The sequence below is a fragment of the Notolabrus celidotus genome, chromosome 11 (genome assembly GCF_009762535.1).
Source record: "Notolabrus celidotus isolate fNotCel1 chromosome 11, fNotCel1.pri, whole genome shotgun sequence".
In the NCBI taxonomy this organism is placed as follows: Eukaryota; Metazoa; Chordata; class Actinopteri; order Labriformes; family Labridae; genus Notolabrus; species Notolabrus celidotus.
Window position 1 is genome coordinate 18,250,653 of NC_048282.1, and position 17,825 is coordinate 18,268,477.

Here is a 17,825-nt window from a genome sequence, read left to right on the forward strand (position 1 = left end):
AAACTTCTTCTGCTTGGATTAATTAGCTTAACCAACACATAAAATAAAAATGTTTCCTTTCACATATTTATTTATATTACATAGATACTGTTCATGGGTCAACTTGACCCGGCAGTCAAAGTGGAGGCTTAAAGGAGTCAGAAGTTTCAAATACTAATTGTTTCTTTGCAACTGTGTGACATATTTCACCCCAAGCACGAACATACACATGAAAAGCGAGTGACTTATCCTCACTGAACCATGATCTGTGAGAGTTAAAGAACACCATTGTACTAAATATTGATTTAAATGGTTAGTAATGGACTTAATAATGAGATTTAAAAAAAAACTGTATTGGGATTTTTTGGGTTCTGACACTTTTGGATGATTAAATATGCCCAGGGTCAATTTGACCCAAGAACATTATCACTGTTCCTGAGAAACGAACATAACAGGAGGGTTAAAGACAATCTTCACACAGCCTTTTGGGTAATATACTGAGATTAGACAAGGATTAATATAAGAGTACAACAGTGATTCAAGGGTGCCAGACAGGGCAAGCTTTATTCATCACAGCAAAAACAACAACAGAATAAAATTGAAAAAAAGATTTCCAGTTTCGAAAATAGATTTTCAACAAATGTACATGTCAATCAAAAAAAAAAAAGAGGCAAAATAAATATTCACATCAACAACAATATTTCATGTGACATCCTGGCAGATGTCTTACAATGATTATAAAACAGGAGACAGTATGTACAATCATACATCTTCAATAGGACATGCTTAGGAGTTTGACTGCACCATTGTACCACACACTGACTACAACACAAAGGCTGCATAATAACTGACATGGCCTCACATCTGTATCGTTTTCAGAAGGCATCAGCTCCCAACACAAAGTCAAAATATCAACAAACAAGCCTGGCAATAAATGCATAACTGACTGTGTAGTAATGCATGAGGAGGGATGTCTGCATGTGAGCCAACCCTCTCTGTCCAAACAACCAACCCCATCGCCCGTCTCTGTTTTCTACGCTGGATTGTTGCTAGGCGATGCCGGGGAATGTTGGTGTGTGACCATGAACTGGAAGCTTTTGTGCAAATCATCCCTTTTACCGACTACCAGGGTCAGTCCACAGCTGCATAAAGACGCTACGACCATCTCAGAGGAAGAGATTTCCAAGACAAAATGGAGACTCACATCATGCTTTAAAATACCAACAAACAGGCAAAATCAAAAGAAAAACACATTTACAAAAGAAAATACAAATAATGGAAAAATAGCTTACTTTGGACAGGGCCAGCCTGTGCATTTGAATTATTTTTCTCTTTAGTCCCACATTTTTAGTTTTCTACACACTAGCCCTTTTTGAACAACATGATTGTTAGGCTTTTGCAGGTTTCTTTGTCGATTTCTAATTTAAAAGCACGTACTGCTCTGTGAACTCACACGAGCAGCTCATTGAAGTCCTACTGCCTCAGCTCTATCATGATTGTGTAAAACTGACAGCAAAGTTTAGCATCACCAACTCAAAGAGCATTGTTCCCTCCTATGCACACACTCTGATCTATTCCACGACTTCATTGGTTTGTTTCTTGTCCAGTTGCTACTTATACGGGATAGGGAAGAGGGGCAAACACATATAAGCAGCCTCTTTGTACAGCAGAGATGGTTTGATGTCAATGAAGCACTTTAGCGTGACAGTTTTCACAAAGCTGCATCTTTATTGCCGCACAGGTTACCTTTGCATCACAAGCATTTAAATCATTATTGCTTTATGGTTCGAAGCACAGAGATCGATGCTGCACACGCACGTAACCATCAAGCCAAAGATTTAAGCTCGGGAAAAGGGACCAGTTTTTGCTCGCTATTCATAGTAACCTACAGTAAGTGCTTCGTATTGGAGGTTGATGGATTAACAAGAGTACCCGACACAAAGACTTCAGTCGTCTTGGAAGAAGAGAGTGAGGTTGGGAATGCTACATCAGATTGTTGCGAATGAGAGAAATCCTCAGGCAGATTATAAAAGTCAAAAGTCAATGACTTCTGGGAACATGATATGAAAGGCATTTTTCAGAACTGCATACCATTTGAAAAATTGTTGAAAACTCAACAATACAATGCTACAAATCCTTTTATCCTATTAGAATACTTTAAACAACGAGCCAGATTTTCCCATTAGCGGTCGGCCAGACTTGAGTAGGTGTAATCCTATGCTTTTAAATATGCCTATTAACACTTTGACTGATTACCAGCCACAGATTCATAAAAAACCTTCGACAGCTCATGGCTTGGAGCTGTTTGTCTTTCTGCTTCTGGACACAACAATAGCATCTCTTCTCATCTATTCAAGTGTGTCTGTCCCTTCACCAAAATAGCATTTTAAAATAGACTCTGCTGTGACAGCAGAGACACCGGAAGCCTGAATAAACTTCCCTTTATGTTCAGTTTGTCCTCATTTCATTTTTTACACACTGAACCTCTTCAGCCGCCTCCACTTTTCGGTGGAGCTACGCTGTGCAGAGCTACACAACCGTGCATCAACAATGCATGCAGGTTGAAATAGTCTAGACTGCTGTCTGTCTGCACAGCAGCCTGTGCTCACAGCTCTTATCCCTGCTCTCATCAGCACTGAGACAATGAGAACAGCTCTCTGGGTAATAGCTTTCACTGTGCTCCGTCCCTCTGTACTCCCTCTACATCTCTGTGCTCTCACACACCTAAATGGGGACGCCAGTTACAAGCTATTTCACGCCTAAAGAGGGATTTACAGGAATTTGATCATTCCTGACAGTTTCATGCTAGATATATTTTTGTATTTAGAAAAATATCCATTGAATCGTCTGAGAGGCATTTACATCACAAGATTAAACGTCACACGTTGCACATTTCCAATTGGACAAAATCAACATGTGCCTAGAGATATTAAAATCAGACAGATGTAACACCGCTGTAGTTGCATACTGTTTACAGGTGAAATAATGACAGCTCCATGATCAAACCTTGACTGATATTGTTTTAAAGCAAGATACAGTGGTGGAAAAGGATGGATGTGCGCTAAAAGGTTCAGGAGTAAGTGGACAGCGAGGTGTCCACCTCTTCTGAGGGGTGTTTGGTTTCTGGGGGGGTGAGGGAAGGATCCAGCAGGAAGCCCTGATAAAACCATCGTGCCCACCCCCCCTTCCCCGAGACCAAAGAGGCAGGGGGGCTTGGGGTTGCATGTGATGACTGTGACCCCCGAGGTCTCCACTCACATGACCGAGCAGCTTTTGGCCTTCTCCTTCTTGAAGGTGGAGGAGAGCAAATCGGACTTGCTGGGCAGGTGTAGGAGTCTTTTGGAGAGGCGGCGGGTGGGGCTGGATTTGGGGAGGGGCTGCAGCTTGTTGATGCAGGCCATTGCTGCGGTGCGGAACACGCTGTGGATGCTTTTCTCAGAGGTGAACGCTGAGCACTCCAGGTAAGCTTCTGCTCCCAGCTGCTTGGCCATGGCAGAGCCCTGCAATACATGGAGCAATGAGAATGCTGCTTATTACACATTTTTATTGTTTCTATTTACACCAGGGTCACTACATAGTGCAGGAAATGTCTCTCTGAGCTCATGAAACAGCTGTGAAATGATAAGTGAGGGAGCAATCATGACAATACTTTACTAATTATAAACTTCATGAGTTCCTCATGTATCGAATATAAGTTATTGATATTGATAACAACATGTTATCATATTTGCTCCAAAAAGGTCTGTGTGTTCCACTGAAAGAAGCTGTAGTTTTGACGCCTTAAACTCTCCTAAAAAAATCCACTGGACAACTCAATGACAGGTTCAACTGTTTACTTCAGCAACAATAATAAAACAGTACAGAACGGTGTACGTTTTCCAAGTTTGTATCCACAAAATCCAAAAAGAATAAAAGAGAGCGAGAGAGAGGTCAAAAAACTGTGTGGCTCCACTCTCTCTGCTTGCCTAACTACTCATTAATTCAGAAACCTTTTCTATTCTTTGAAATTCTTAACAACTACAGAATTTAAGTGTGGCTGTCATACATGTTTCAGTTTATCTAATCCTACATTGTTTCTTGGTCTTACCTGCTCATATGTCATGGGAGTCTGTTTCTGATTGGACAGCTCCATCAGCGTGCAAACATCTGTGCGCAGGTCGGTTTTACAGCCTATCAGAAGAATACGTGTGCTCGGACAGAAGTCCAAAATCTCAGTTTTCCACTGTGGAGATAAAAGGGAAATAAGTTGATCACTTCAGTTTTTCAGATTATACAGTTAAAAATAACCTTTATATATAAATAGCTCTGTCTTTCAGTACACTTTAATGACAACAAGCTGTATTTTCAGAAGCTACTGAGATGTAACAGTGAATTATGTCTGGAAATGATTTACCTTCTTCAGACTGCTGTCCACAGTGTCTGGGCGACTGATGTCAAAACATAACAAAACTGCATCTGAATCACTGTAACATAGGGGCCTCACGTTGTCATAGTAGGGGGAACCTTAGAAAGGAAAGAAGAAATAATCATTAATGCAGATAAAACACAATATTTCACTTTGAAAACACATTAAGTCATCTCTCATTTCATGTGCCATCACAAACTTATTCAAGCCCCATGACGACAGTAGCTCGAAGAAGAACACGTGTATGCTGCTGTTATGTAAGTAATATGTTTTAGAGTGGTCTTGCGATGAATCCATTAAGAAAATTATGGAAATTACCCTTTTCTATCTTCAGACTGAAATACTGACATGTTAGAATATTCTCATGAACTCAAATCCATGTATGTGAAATGAATGAATGAAAGAAGAACTTCCATGGTCATGCCTGCACATGCTCATTTCAAGGCTAATCATTATATCAGAGGAGAGGTACAATAGTATAAGCTTCATTTTTTTTATGATGTCATGATTGGATCAGATGATCAATTAGAAAATGTGTTAAAGAGAGATCGTTTCATTGCTGTAGCAGAGGACAGTGGGTCAGAGCAAAAAGTGTGATGCGCAGCAGAGAGGCAGAGGCAGAGCGAGAGAGTACAGCTGCAGGGATTATTAGCAATCGGCATCACTTCTCTCGCTGGGCCTCACCGCTCTGTCCCTGAAACTGCTCCTTCCCTGCTCTTCCATCCTCTGCCTGCATTTCAGATTGAGAAAAGATGATAATCAAGCTCTAAATCCTCATTGATCTCCTCTTGCAGTAGATTACGCAAGTGAAACGATGGGGCTGGGGGCAGGCAGACGCTCCCACTCATGCTCAGAATCCTTAAGTAAACCGCCCACCCCCCAAAAAAATCCTCTGGTAGGCGCGCAATACCTCCAGTCCCCCTGTTACCACAGCAACAGGCGAGGAATCCACCATCTAAATCAGCCATTCCTCCCACCTCTCCATAAAGGCTCGCCTTAACTGCCAATCAATCATTTTACACCGCACACCGCCCGCCCACCTACTGCTGGGGACATTCCTCTGCTCTGCCACAGACAAACACCCGTCACACACATTCACACATGCCAACAGCACACCTAATGACACACAAACACACTATTTAAATTTGGCAGCAGCCAGAGGTGCAGCCAATCTGTGCTGAGATGAGAAGAGGAGCAACTCAATGGGATTAACATGTTTACTTTGGGCTCTGTGTGAGTCCCAGGAGGGATTCAGTGTTCCTCTTATAGCTTCAGATAACAAAGACAGAGTAATCACTCATTAGATATTACACAAGCATGGTAATTGATTTACAGCAAGGAAAACAATGCATAAGAAGACAACATAAGAAGAGGCACACACAAACATGGATGTGTGCATATGCAGACTAGTTTCATGAATACTTCATGATTTTCCACATTATCAAAGGGTAAAACTGAATTTACCAGCTGCCGGGCGCTGTGAGTGGAATAATGACGAGCTGTGATGAAATTCCTCTGAGCTAAATATCCTGTGGAAAGTAAACATCCTGGTGTAGAAACAAAAGGGACATGCTTGTTGTGTTAAAACTGTGCTTTTGGGCAAAAATAAACCTTTGTTCTACTCCTAAATACCAAATGTAGCGAAACATTCTGATGAAAGATAATTCGCTAGAGCTGTTTCTACAACCGGGGCAGACGTTGCCACATAAAAAATGCAAATTCCACTATTGGTCTAACACCTTTAGGGCTGGAGTAGAAAAGCCACACTCATCTGTGAAACAACGTTGCAGACTGTGAAAATTGACACACATTAGAACCAGGACAATTAGCACAGCTTGGATGATGAGCCTGTGTGTGTGTGTGTCTGTGTGTGTTTGTGAGATTATGTGTGTGTGAGGTGGTGACTCTGAGGGATCTCACAGGAGAGAGTCAGAGGCAAGGCGATCTATAAGTCTTCTCAATCTCCCACACAAGGCTATCACACAGCCGAGGAAACTGGGTGTGATTCTGCATTAAATGGCCTCTGATTTAAATGCAGAAATCAATGGAGAGATGCACACAGGGGTCCCTGAGCCTTTGCAATTAAAGCAGACAAATTAGTTACCCTGCCACTGGGGACTGAGATGGAGGGGATGTCTAAGATGCTTTTTAGACATACCCCCACTGTGATCGATTATTTCTTTCACACTGGACAAATAATATATGATTCAGTCGGCATATTTCTGCTTTCTTCAAAGGGGATGAATGAAAAACTGATATGAGTGTGTAAATATTAGTTTTTTAAAGCTCCAAAGCATGCTGTTTGGGTATTGCAGCAGACCTGGAAACACTCTCCTAACACTCCAGGAGCCAGATTCTAATCCTGGAAGAAATAGCTTTTTTCCATTGTGGCTCGAAAAAGCCAGTAAAAAAGAGGGGAGGGAAAGCAGGGGTGTAGCCTACAGAGGAAGATCACAAAGAGCCCTCCTGTGCCATTAATCCTTCACCCCCTGCAGTCTGATATCACAGAGCACCAGTCTCTTCCCCTCCTCTTCTTTAATGCAGCAACCCGAAGACTGCCTTAGATAGACAGATCAATGCACACGCAGAGCCTGAGCATGCTCCCAATGTTCCCTCTCTTCCTTTTTCTCAACAGCATGCATCTACGACAGATGGAGAGTTTCTGAGGCATGAAACATGGAGAGAAAGAAAAACGCATAACCGAATTCCTGCGGCTGAGCTCGACTCCATCCGTCTTGATGGTGCGATGCCCAGAGCTAAGTGTCGAAATGGAAAGTGGGCCAGAGCAGAAGTAGGCTTCACAGTCCAGGATGACAGGTTTGTGTTGGAGTGCACAGGTGGGGGAGGGGGGGCACTTTTCTGCTTGTGTATTTTTGTTTTTCTGCATGCTAAATCAACAGAATGACAGAGCCTATCCTCATCATTAGCACACTCCTCTCCTACAGTGAGAACACAGGGGTCAGACAGATTAATGATCCGCTGATGGTATGACTCACAGATTTGGGGATGAGAGTAGCCAAGCCCCTCCGCCCACGCTCAGCCAGCTGGGAGATGCTGCTGCTGCTGCTGCAGATGATAACTACGGATTTCACATCCAGGACCAAAAAAAAAACTCAAAATAAAAAAACACTACATTGCGTCAGATGGTTATTCCAGGGTTTCACATGCCAGAGCTGGTCAGAATCACAGTTTAAGACCACCGCAGGGAGCGAGAGGCCGTGTCTCTGCTCCTGAACATCACCACGTCTGAGCTGTTAACAAGCTTCACTCTGTAACTCGACACCGTCAGAGCTGATCACACTCTGCATTTTGAAGTCAAACAACAGATTTAAAAAATTTCAACTCAAGACTTGACATTCACTGAATTAAAGTGCTTACTTTTACAAAAGAATACTCTCAGAAGTAAAAATCTGTTGAAGGGTTGACTATGATAACATGGGATTCACCTGGCCTGAAATAATAAATATACATTGAAATCACTTTACATTGAATAGAGATGCTCTGATACAAATTTTCCTTTGCTGATACCAATCCTGATACCTTAACTTGAATATTGGCTGATAATCCATCCAATCATCCATCCATCCAACCATTATCTTTCACTAGTTATCCCATGTGGGGTCGCAGGGTGGCTGATGATGGTTAATACATAATACTGACAACCAACATGATGTTAACTTGCACCAACATTACACCATCTGCTTGCACCTCCCTGCTGTAGTTTGTTATTATAAAATAGTGAAATAAGGGGCGCTGGTGGCCTAGCGGTCTAAGCGCCCCACGTACAGGGGTACAGGGGGCAGGGGTCGCTGGTTCGATCCCCGGCTGCTCGACCATCTCCTGCATGTCTTCCCCCGCTCTCTACTCCCCACATTTCCTGTCTCTCTTCAGCTGTCCTATAAAAATAAAGGCAAAAAGGCCAAAAAATACTCACTAATACCCAACACAGCACTGTAGGCAGTATTGGCAGACAGTATTGTTATAAACTCTAATACTTTTTTCGATCCAACTTAATTGTAAACACCAACTTTCCCCTTTTCAAGATGCTTCAAGGGTCACAGAAATATGTTATTTACTTTATAATGATCAACTGACCAGTCTATGTGTAAGTATTATTATTTTCAGCACTAAAACAAGCTGAAGCTCAAAAAACTGAAAGCTAAAAGACCGTTAAGACTGACAGCTAAAAATCCCTTAATATTATTATTGTCTATTAACGAAGCTCTTCTCTTTTACAGTTTGCTTCATCGGCTTATATGGACAGTGGCTTCATTACAAATCACTCCCATTCATTAATCATACAATGAATGATTATAGATACAACATCCTCTAAACACAAAGGCTTTATCAGCAAGACCGCTCAGCCTGAAATAAATTACTCACTTACGAGCTTCATTATTCACCATACACGACTAACAGTCACTGGACACTTTTACCCCCCCCCCCCACAAACACACACACACACACACACAAACACACACACACACACACGAACACACGCACACACCTACACACACACACACACACACACACACACTTGCATACACGCACACAAATATCCGATCAGACCAGGCTGATTAAAACTGGTGGATTGATTTTGGTCTGTAAATCCATGACGGGTCCTAGGAGAAAGAGCCGAGGATGAGGTCAGACCAATCGATGGAGGGGTGTGGGGATAATGAGGAGACCCTCTCTGAGTGCTGGGGCGACGCAACTCCACACAATTAGAGCAAATTGCAAAAGAAAGAGAAGGAAGTGAGCATCAAAACCATATTCATCCACATCCTTTATAACTTTGTTTGATGTCACTCTGACTCAATTGATTCTGTTAGCAGTACACTGCATGGTTTGTGGCTGTCACTGAGTTTGACTGTTGTTCCCTAATGCAAATTAACTAACAGAGCAATCTTTGTCAGTCGGCAATGAGAAAGAGACAAAAGAGGGTCAACCGAGGGGAAGCAAAACAGTTGAGACAACAAATGATGGGGTACAAAATAGGAGCAGAAACACCTGAGGGAAAAAGAGAGACAAAATAAGGAGAGATAAAAGAAAGAATAGCAAAGAAAGGGGGAAGATGGAGAAAATAAAGAAAAGGAAGAATGAGGCAGAAAATTAAGAGAGAGAAACAAAAACAGTGAAGGTAAAATAAAAAGAAAGAAGATAGAAATTAAAAAAATAAGAAGAGAAAAAACAATTAAAAAGAGAGAAAGCAAACAGAAACAATTGAGAGAATTGAAAGAAAGAAAGAAAGAAAGAAAGAAAGAAAGAAAGAAAGAAAGAAAGAAAGAAAGAAAGAAAGAAAGAAAGAAAGAAAAGGGAAAGTAGGAAAGACAGAAAAGGAAGAATGAATGAGGTTCTCAAACTGAGTGGGTCAGTCGGAGAGGGTTGCCCAGTGGTCCTCCTATTCAAAATCTTAATCCCCTGCATCATGCTCGCCTAGTGGGTGACCCTGAGCAGCATATGGAGGGGAATGCAGGTCACCAGTGTATCTGAGCTGCCTCCTGTCTGTTTGCTCCAGAAAACCTTACTACTCAACAGGAGTCCTCTCCATGTACTCAACATCATCATCATCGTCAACCCCCTGAACCAGGCCCACTTCTGCTGACCCAAGCAAAGGTCCGTAGTCTGGGATTAAAGAGCAGGATTTGGTCTGGGGAGGGAATTACACTCTTTTTTTTGTTTCCGCTTTTGTAATAGGGCCGAAAATATCTGTGAACACAGTGTATACTGAATCATCTCATACAAGTGGGTCTGTTACATAAAGGATTTGTTGTTCACAGACACGTATGACCCAATGAGGACACAGATACACACAGCACAAGTGTGTCGAGAGGGAGAGGGAAACCATTGTGCAGTGAGCATGAAGGGAATCAAACAGGTGCTGCAGACGCGTGTACACAATATCCAGGTCAACTCTCTAAGCAGCAGATCCCCCGTGGAGATGCACAGTGACACATTGACCCTGTTTTTCACGCTTAGTGTAAATGAACATATGATGCACAAAGTCAGCAATAAGAGCGAGTGAAGCAGAATAATCACTCTTTCTGCCCAGTTTCCACTGAAACACATTAGACACAGAAATAAACACGTGTATGAGCCAGTGATTCAACCTGCCAAGCGCAATGATGTTATATAAGATTACACTTTGTGTCCGAATCAGAGAATAAAATATTTAGCCAGACTGCAATGCAACAAGTGTGCATTTACTGTGTCTTTGCATTAAAAAATTACATGACTTTCACCTTATGTCATGCAGATTACAATTCTTGCCCTTTAAAGCGGAGTATCTGGGCAGAAATTCTTGTTGCAGCTCCCCTTTCTGCACAGACAGACACTCATTACATTCACAGCACATTGCCTAATATCCCAGCCTCCTCCAGTGCTGCAGGCAGAGTTTGCAGGCCATGATAGGCCAAACAGACAGACAGACAGACAGACGGACGGACAGAGACCAAGGTGATAATCAATTTACCTGAAGTATCCCATAGACTGAGCTCCACGCGCTGCTCCTCCAGCTCCAGACATGCTGTGTAGTTTTCAAACACTGTGGGCACGTAGGTCTGTGGGAGCAATTAGCAACATGGTGCCATTAGTGGGGAGGTGTCAGTCTGTCAGTCAGTCAGTCAGCTGCAGGTAATGTAATTTAGTCGGATAAATGTTGCAACACTAAAAAAAAGGGGGGTGAGGGGGATTAAATAATGAGCCGAATAATAATTCTCTAAATTTGAAGGAATTTCGGATCAATCAATCACATGATGCTGCTGCAGGAAATATGCAGCACCGATCGATAGATAGTCTACAACATGAGCTATCAGAAATCAGTAATTTTACTGCTTTTATTCAGATAGCTGATGCACTTAAAAATATTACGGTAAATACATCTTATATAAACCAAGAGCTGAACATTGGAGGAAAATGCGCAAGCAAACTGTGACTCCGCAGCAGACGCAGATATTTTTCACAGCCGCATTGAATCCCTTCACAGAATTTAAATGTATCACTAACACAACACAACAGATTTAATATGTGGTTTACTTTTTTTAATAACATAATCTTAATTAAAGCTCACCTCTGGATAACAATCCTTCGCCAGCACTTGCAACATCGCCGTTTTACCGCATTGAACGTCTCCCACGAGCACCAGTTTACATCTCACCACCAGCGGCTGTGTATTCCTCCTTTCCTTCATGATGTTAGAGATAAGTCTCCGGTTATTTCCTCTGTGTTGTGCAAGAAAATGTCGAGCAGAAGCAGAAGAAAAGCTCAGATTTTGTCCCAGTGTGGCGGATCGTCCGGTTATGTGGCTTGTCTGTGGAAGCTCGCTATGATCTGATTGAATTTGCCACTGCGGCTCTTTATACAGGAGAGCAGCAGCCAATCAGAGCTCTCCATTCCACAGGCTTTCTAACATCCCCTCACTGCGCTCAGAGATGTTCCCAGAGAGCAGGAACACGTTGTTTTGTCAAGGATGAGAGAACAGCTGCGTTATAAGCTGAGATTTTGTTCAGTTACAGATAACACTGATAAGATTATAGGCGTATGTATTTATGTTAGCAAATATTTATGCAGCAAATTATAAGCAACGTTTTATTATGAGCAAGTTTAATGTTATTTTACATGTTTTAACATGAGATTTGGAGGCAGTCTGTCACCACAGACTCCAATGTTGTCACCTGTGGGAGCTGTCACCTGATTGATTGATTAGATTGACTTGACTGGCGGGATCAAAAGCGTACCACTGGCTGAGAACAATAGGGCTGATAGACAAATCAACAGAGGAATAATTAGATACCTTTCATCTGCGTTACAAAAGTAACAAATTGTTAGCCAAACAACTCAGCCACTCTTTTTTTGACCTTTGAGCAACAGTCTGATTTGGATGTATGTTGGAGTCTATGTCATTGTCTTTCAAGGAATCAAAAGTTTTTTTCAGTGCTGATCAAGAACTATAGCTGGGTGACTTTTTATTTGATTTATTTATTTTTCATTTAAAAGGACCATGCATATTAATCAACACTTCTGTAAATATGCCAGATTTAGCCAAAAGGCTAGTTTACATCCATAGTCCCTTGCCAGATATTAAAAAGGCTCCCTAAAAGGATCAAGATTAAACAAATATAAAAAATAAAATAAAGTAAAATAAAATCAAGTAAGAAGGGAGGGGAGAAACCAACACACACACACACACACACACACACACACACACACACACACACACACACACACTAATATATCATATTACTGATATCAGTCATTTATCCCACCCTAGAACGAAATATAAGCATTAAGGACTGTTTCTGTGATTTTTGTCTGAGCTGTTTACGATAATCACACCGCTAACATTTTCCTCTGATGCAGCCCAAAACTAAGGGTGGGAAGCTCAAGTGCTGTTAAAAAAATGTTTTGTGTTTTGTGCTTGTAAAGTGTTTTAAAAGTCAATAGTTAGACAGTAGTTTACATAGTTTTGGGATCTTAGGCCATATGTCAACGTTAGACAAAATGTTTGATAACCTGTCAGTTAATGCAAGCATTGAACCCCTCCCTATAGCAAACATTATGCTACTTAACACTATGGTAGCTACAACGTTATTTACAAGACACCCAATGTGTGAGAACTGAAATGACACCTTTCTACAGAGCCCCCAAAAATATTTTTTATATCGTGTGCACAATTATTTTGTTCACATAAGATAGTTATATTGTATCCACAAGATTATTAACTTGTTTCCACAAGACAATAACGTATGTGCATTATATAATTATCTTGTGCAATGTGAATAATAGCATGTTCCAAGAAAGTTACTATCTTGTGCGCAAAAATTAACAACCTAATATAACATGATATTAGAAAAAATATATGTTGGGGACTTCAGGGGCTTCACACCTTTCCTGTTGTATCACGTAACAATACCAAACTAATAATATCTTTATTTCATATAGGTAAGATTAGCTCATTTTATTTGACTTGCAACCCAGAATAAAACAGTAGGCTACAACATTAAAACAGCCCTTGTGCTCCCACATAAAGCCTGACATCAGGGGAAAATGATTGCTATGTGAATATAGTCAATAAGCAGTCTGACCTGTGTCACTGTGACTCCCAGTATAACCCCACCATGGTGACACTTAGTGGCATGGTGTGAGGCCTCTGATAGGTGACCAAATCAACTACCCACAGGGTCATGTCACAGTTCTTTCCTCTTACTAGTGCTGGTGAGACCTCTTGAGACTCTCAGGCACTGGTTTTCACACCCTGAAGGTCATTACTGTATGGAAATAGCATCTCATTGTTAGGAAAAGAAGAATTAAATGATTAAAGTCAATTAGCCTCCTTCCCCCTGTGTCTAGCAGCATACTGGTTAATTTATTTACTGTTTCCAATCAGAGTCGTCTCAGTATTTGCCCCAGTAGGTCAAAGCAATTTGCTTTAGCTCACCAACAGCCCGTATCATTCTTCCCCCATGCGGAGATCTGTCTGTGTTTTACAGCCCACTATGTCTTGTTGTCATCATACATAGCTCCAATGGAGGGGGATGTGTCTGAAGGTTGAGAAGAGAATTCCTGTTAGCATTTCATTTTTTAGATAAGAACATTTGAACAAGTGCACTTGTATCTCTATTCATGGGACCTTTTGTTTTTTTTATGCTTTTTTAAATATATGTTGTTATGTTCTATTGGTCATAGTCAAGAGTGCATCACATTGCAAATCATACAGCAAAATTCTACATGGATAACAGTGAGTATCTATTTGACAGTATTATCTTTATGACAATGAATGAGTGTTGCCTTTAAGTTTTTACAAGTTTTAAAAAGTTAAAGTTATCAATTTTGTGTTTCTTTGTCACTGAAGGTATAGATGTAAATTGCAGTCAACCTTTTCATATTCCAAGACCTAAAATTCCCTAAATGCAGATAAAAAAATCTTTACAAAAAACAAAAACAAAGTGTTTTTCAAAACAGAAAGAAGGGCACCAGCAGGGGCAACACACTAAGGACATCTGCCCAGTTCATAAAGTTTGAGTTCCTTCAAGGTTCATTATTCATAAGGTTTTAGCAGGGATCTGAATCATCCGTTGTGGTCTCCTTCTTTCCAAAACCAAACAGACCAGGTAATTAGAACAAGTAAAACATTGAATCAAGCTGAAAGTTTAAAGGTAAAAATCTGTGTTTCAAAGTGATGCTCACAGACAGGGTTATAGATGCTGTGAGCTGAGCCAGAGCTCACTGGTAGCTCAGGTTTTTCAGGTTTGGGTTCCTTCGGGGTTTCCAAAGAGTGATCCTCCACTGCAAATAGAGTCAAGTGATTAAAACCCTCAAACTCAAGTTTTTTTCATCAAAGTAAGTGTTTTGATGCCCTTTTGTAAGAATTTAAAGGCTGTGAGCATAGACTGTATAAAATATGGACGTAGGATCCGTGACATCACCCATCTGTTTCTGAAGCGCTGTTTTGAGGCCAATCGCGGTGGCAGCCATATTGCTGCTGTCGAGCGATTGTGACGTAAAGAGGCGGGCTTTGAGCCTCCTACCCAACAGCTTCAGTGTTCCAGCCTGTCAATCAAGTCAGCTTTGCCTCTCATTGGAAGACTCATAATCTCAATATCGTCAAAATTGCAGCGTTAGAAAAAAATCCACCCCCCGTACAGTGTGAGCACATCGGGAAATTAGCTATCCAGTCTACACTCGTTTTTTGTACCAGGCTGTAAAACATGTTCATTTCTGTAAAGATCAGCTTTTTTGAATTTGTGTGTATGTGGTTTCCGGTACTTCCGGAGCCAGCCTCAAGTGGATCCTCGATGAACTACAGTTTTTAGCACTTTCGCATTGGACTCATATTTTTAGACCGGAGGTTGCCGCTTGGCTCTGAGCTGAGCTTCTGCTAGTGATGTTAGCTTAGCTTTTCCGGTGAGGCATCTCTCCAGTACAAACAGGCACAGTGATTAAACAAGTAAAAATGCTAAATAAAGTAATTCCAGTTTTATTAAAGACTTTATTGGATTCTTATGTGGTAGGAATTAAGGTTAGCTGGGCTGCTGCTAGTGATGTTAGCTTAGTGTTTTGGGTTGGGGATTTATAGAGTGTAAAAGTATGCTAAGATTTCAGATTGGGTCATCTTTTGTAATGCATTAAAACACCCTGAACTCAGGGGGACAGAAAGAAACAGTGCAGAAGAAAAGTTTCAGACTATGAACTCTGTCTAACCCTGTAACAGTAGCTGCAATGCATACATGAATGCCTGTGTAACCACTGCAGTGCTGCCCTGATGGGACAGAGAGAGACAGGTGGATGTGAATAATCATTAGGAGTAGAGTGACACCTTCCAATATGGCTGATACCAGAGGATGAGAAGGACAAGGCCGTGGAGGACACAGAGAGGGGGAGGATGGATATTAGCTGGCAGGGTAAGCACTGTCACCTAAAATCACACCTCCATATATTTTGTGACAGTGTTGGTAATTATCACTAAAACTGTAACACCAGTCTACACACAGCCTCAGGAAAACAGATAAAAAGCAGAGTCAACGACTTTTTCACAAGACACTCAGACGGTGAGAAACGTGAGACTTCTTTATTAGCCTTCCTCAAACTCATCAGCAGATGGTGTTGTAACACGGGGTTTCTAACATGACTTTCTTATGTGATATTCAGGCTTTCACTTAAAGCAGCAATTTCGCATAATTTCACTAAAGTTGAGAAAATATGGTCCAGGCACTCATCACGGTGCAAATGCATGAACCAGCAGAAAAAATGGGAGCTATTCAGTTTGCCATTTTAAACCCCCTTTGTTTTGGCACTATTTTCCGACACACCTCGCAGACCGGTGTTCTTCCGCTGCATGAGCACGGATACATGCCGATCAGCTGTTTGGATCTGCCTACACTTTTAGGATCAAAAACTACAAACTGCAAAAATGAGTGATTCTAACAGCGATGATGACATGCCGTTTACTGTGGACACGAGAGGATTTCTCTATGAACCAGAGTTCACAGAGGAAGAACTCCAGATGCAGACCCAACCTACTGAAGAAAAGAGGGGAGAAAATTCTGTGCTAATGAGTGAGCAGGAGAGATCCCACGTTACCTGGTGGTGCCGGTGTGTAAACTATGAGCCCATGCCAAAAAAACCCAGAGAGCTTCTGCTATCAGGAGTGGGACTTAGTGACAACAATACTTCAGGACCTTTCTGAATCAGAGGATACCATAGACTGTAAATAAAAATGGACAGCGTTGCTCTGCCTCTTCCCGTTGTACAGTTCTGAAGCCAAAAAATCCCTCTCCTGGGCGCAGCCATTGTGCAGCCAGAGCCTGTGAAGCCTTTGTAATAAGCTCCGCCCTACAGCGTAACGTCACAAGACGCTGTGTGCCCTTTGAAGTTTCGTTCTACGGCGGCTGTGAATCAAAGGAAACCCGGAAGTAAAACCCCGTTTTTTAAACTCTAATAACTAACGAAAAAGAAACTTTTCAGAAAAAAGAGGCCTTGAACACAAAACAGTCAAATACTAACTACATTTAACCACAGCATACGGATGTGAGAAACATTTGTACGACCTGTATTTATTTTTTAAAGTTTGACTGCTCCCCCATTCAAATGAATGGGGGAGACGGATTTTTTGACCTATACTGCAGCCAGCCACCAGGGGGCAGTCACACTGCTGAAAGCCTCACCACCAGGGCCGTATCCGGCACGCTTGGAGGATACCAGCGGCTCACATACGGCTCCAGTCTGCATCACTCATCACCCAGAGTTCCCTGCCTTGCAGGAGGTTTGTTTGTTTGAACAACCGGGATAAAGACAAGTATGTACAAACTGAATAGCTCCAATTTTTTCTACTGGTCCAAGCATTTGCACCGTGATGAGTGCCTGGACCATATTTTCTTAACTTTGGCGAAATTACGTGAAATAGGAGGCCCCGTCCGCAGAGAAAATAACCTAGCTTCCCTGTCGGTCATCTGGGAATTTTCTCATTAAAGAGGAAGAGCTCACCGGCACTCATTTTAGCTAGCAGGAGCACTAGCGTAATGTAACTCATACGACCCCACTTCAAAAAAACTTAAGTATCCCTTTAAATAGGAATGTTTGCAGTTGTGTTAACATTAATCTTACGTACAGGGGAATCTGCTGTATCAAACCCATAATAAAGAATTGGACAGAAGTAAAGGAGGAACAGTGAGAAAAAAATGCAACACTGACCCAAGTGTCATTGAACTGTGTGTCTGCTTTAAGTCAACACCAGATCTGCTCTGCTGTAAATTGTACCAACCTGCAGGACCTTTGTCATGTTAGGGTAAGTGAAATGTGTATTTTGGTGTGCTGTAGGGATGTGATGTTGGCAGAGGTGCTGCCAGGGATTTCTTCATCAGCACAGTATGTCAGCACCCAGTGAGGCTGTCTTTGGGCATCACACCACAATGGAAGGAGCTTAAGGCACATTGTCCATTTAATA

General features: G+C 41.7%; 1 protein-coding gene across 2 annotated transcripts; it reads right to left on the reverse strand.

Moving 5' to 3' along the window:
- Positions 1–518: 518 nt before the first annotated feature.
- Positions 519–16,497, reverse strand: rnd1b (Rho family GTPase 1b). Of its 2 annotated transcripts, XM_034696799.1 has the most exons (7): positions 16,463–16,497; positions 13,821–13,923; positions 11,454–11,604; positions 10,857–10,944; positions 4,373–4,482; positions 4,067–4,201; positions 519–3,479 (listed from the first exon to the last, which is right to left on the reverse strand). In XM_034696799.1, exons 3-7 carry the CDS (start codon positions 11,571–11,573, stop codon positions 3,234–3,236), a joined length of 699 nt encoding a protein of 232 aa, XP_034552690.1. In that variant the 5' UTR covers positions 11,574–11,604; positions 13,821–13,923; positions 16,463–16,497; the 3' UTR covers positions 519–3,233. The 2 variants fall into 2 exon arrangements, with proteins under 2 accessions (XP_034552690.1, XP_034552688.1); XM_034696797.1 differs by lacking the exons at positions 13,821–13,923; positions 16,463–16,497 and having other exon boundaries at positions 11,454–11,845.
- Between the last annotated feature and the right edge of the window lie 1,328 nt (positions 16,498–17,825).

Bases quoted from the DNA above. Each gene is read 5' to 3' on its own strand.
- rnd1b (XM_034696799.1), bottom strand. From the start codon at position 11,573: ATGAAGGAAAGGAGGAATACACAGCCGCTGGTGGTGAGATGTAAACTG. The intron at 10,945-11,453 runs GTGAGCTTTAAT...TTGCTCCCACAG, and splicing joins CGAAGGATTGTTATCCAGAG to ACCTACGTGCCCACAGTGTT. The intron at 4,202-4,372 runs GTAAATCATTTC...TTATCTCCACAG, and splicing joins TGGACAGCAGTCTGAAGAAG to TGGAAAACTGAGATTTTGGA.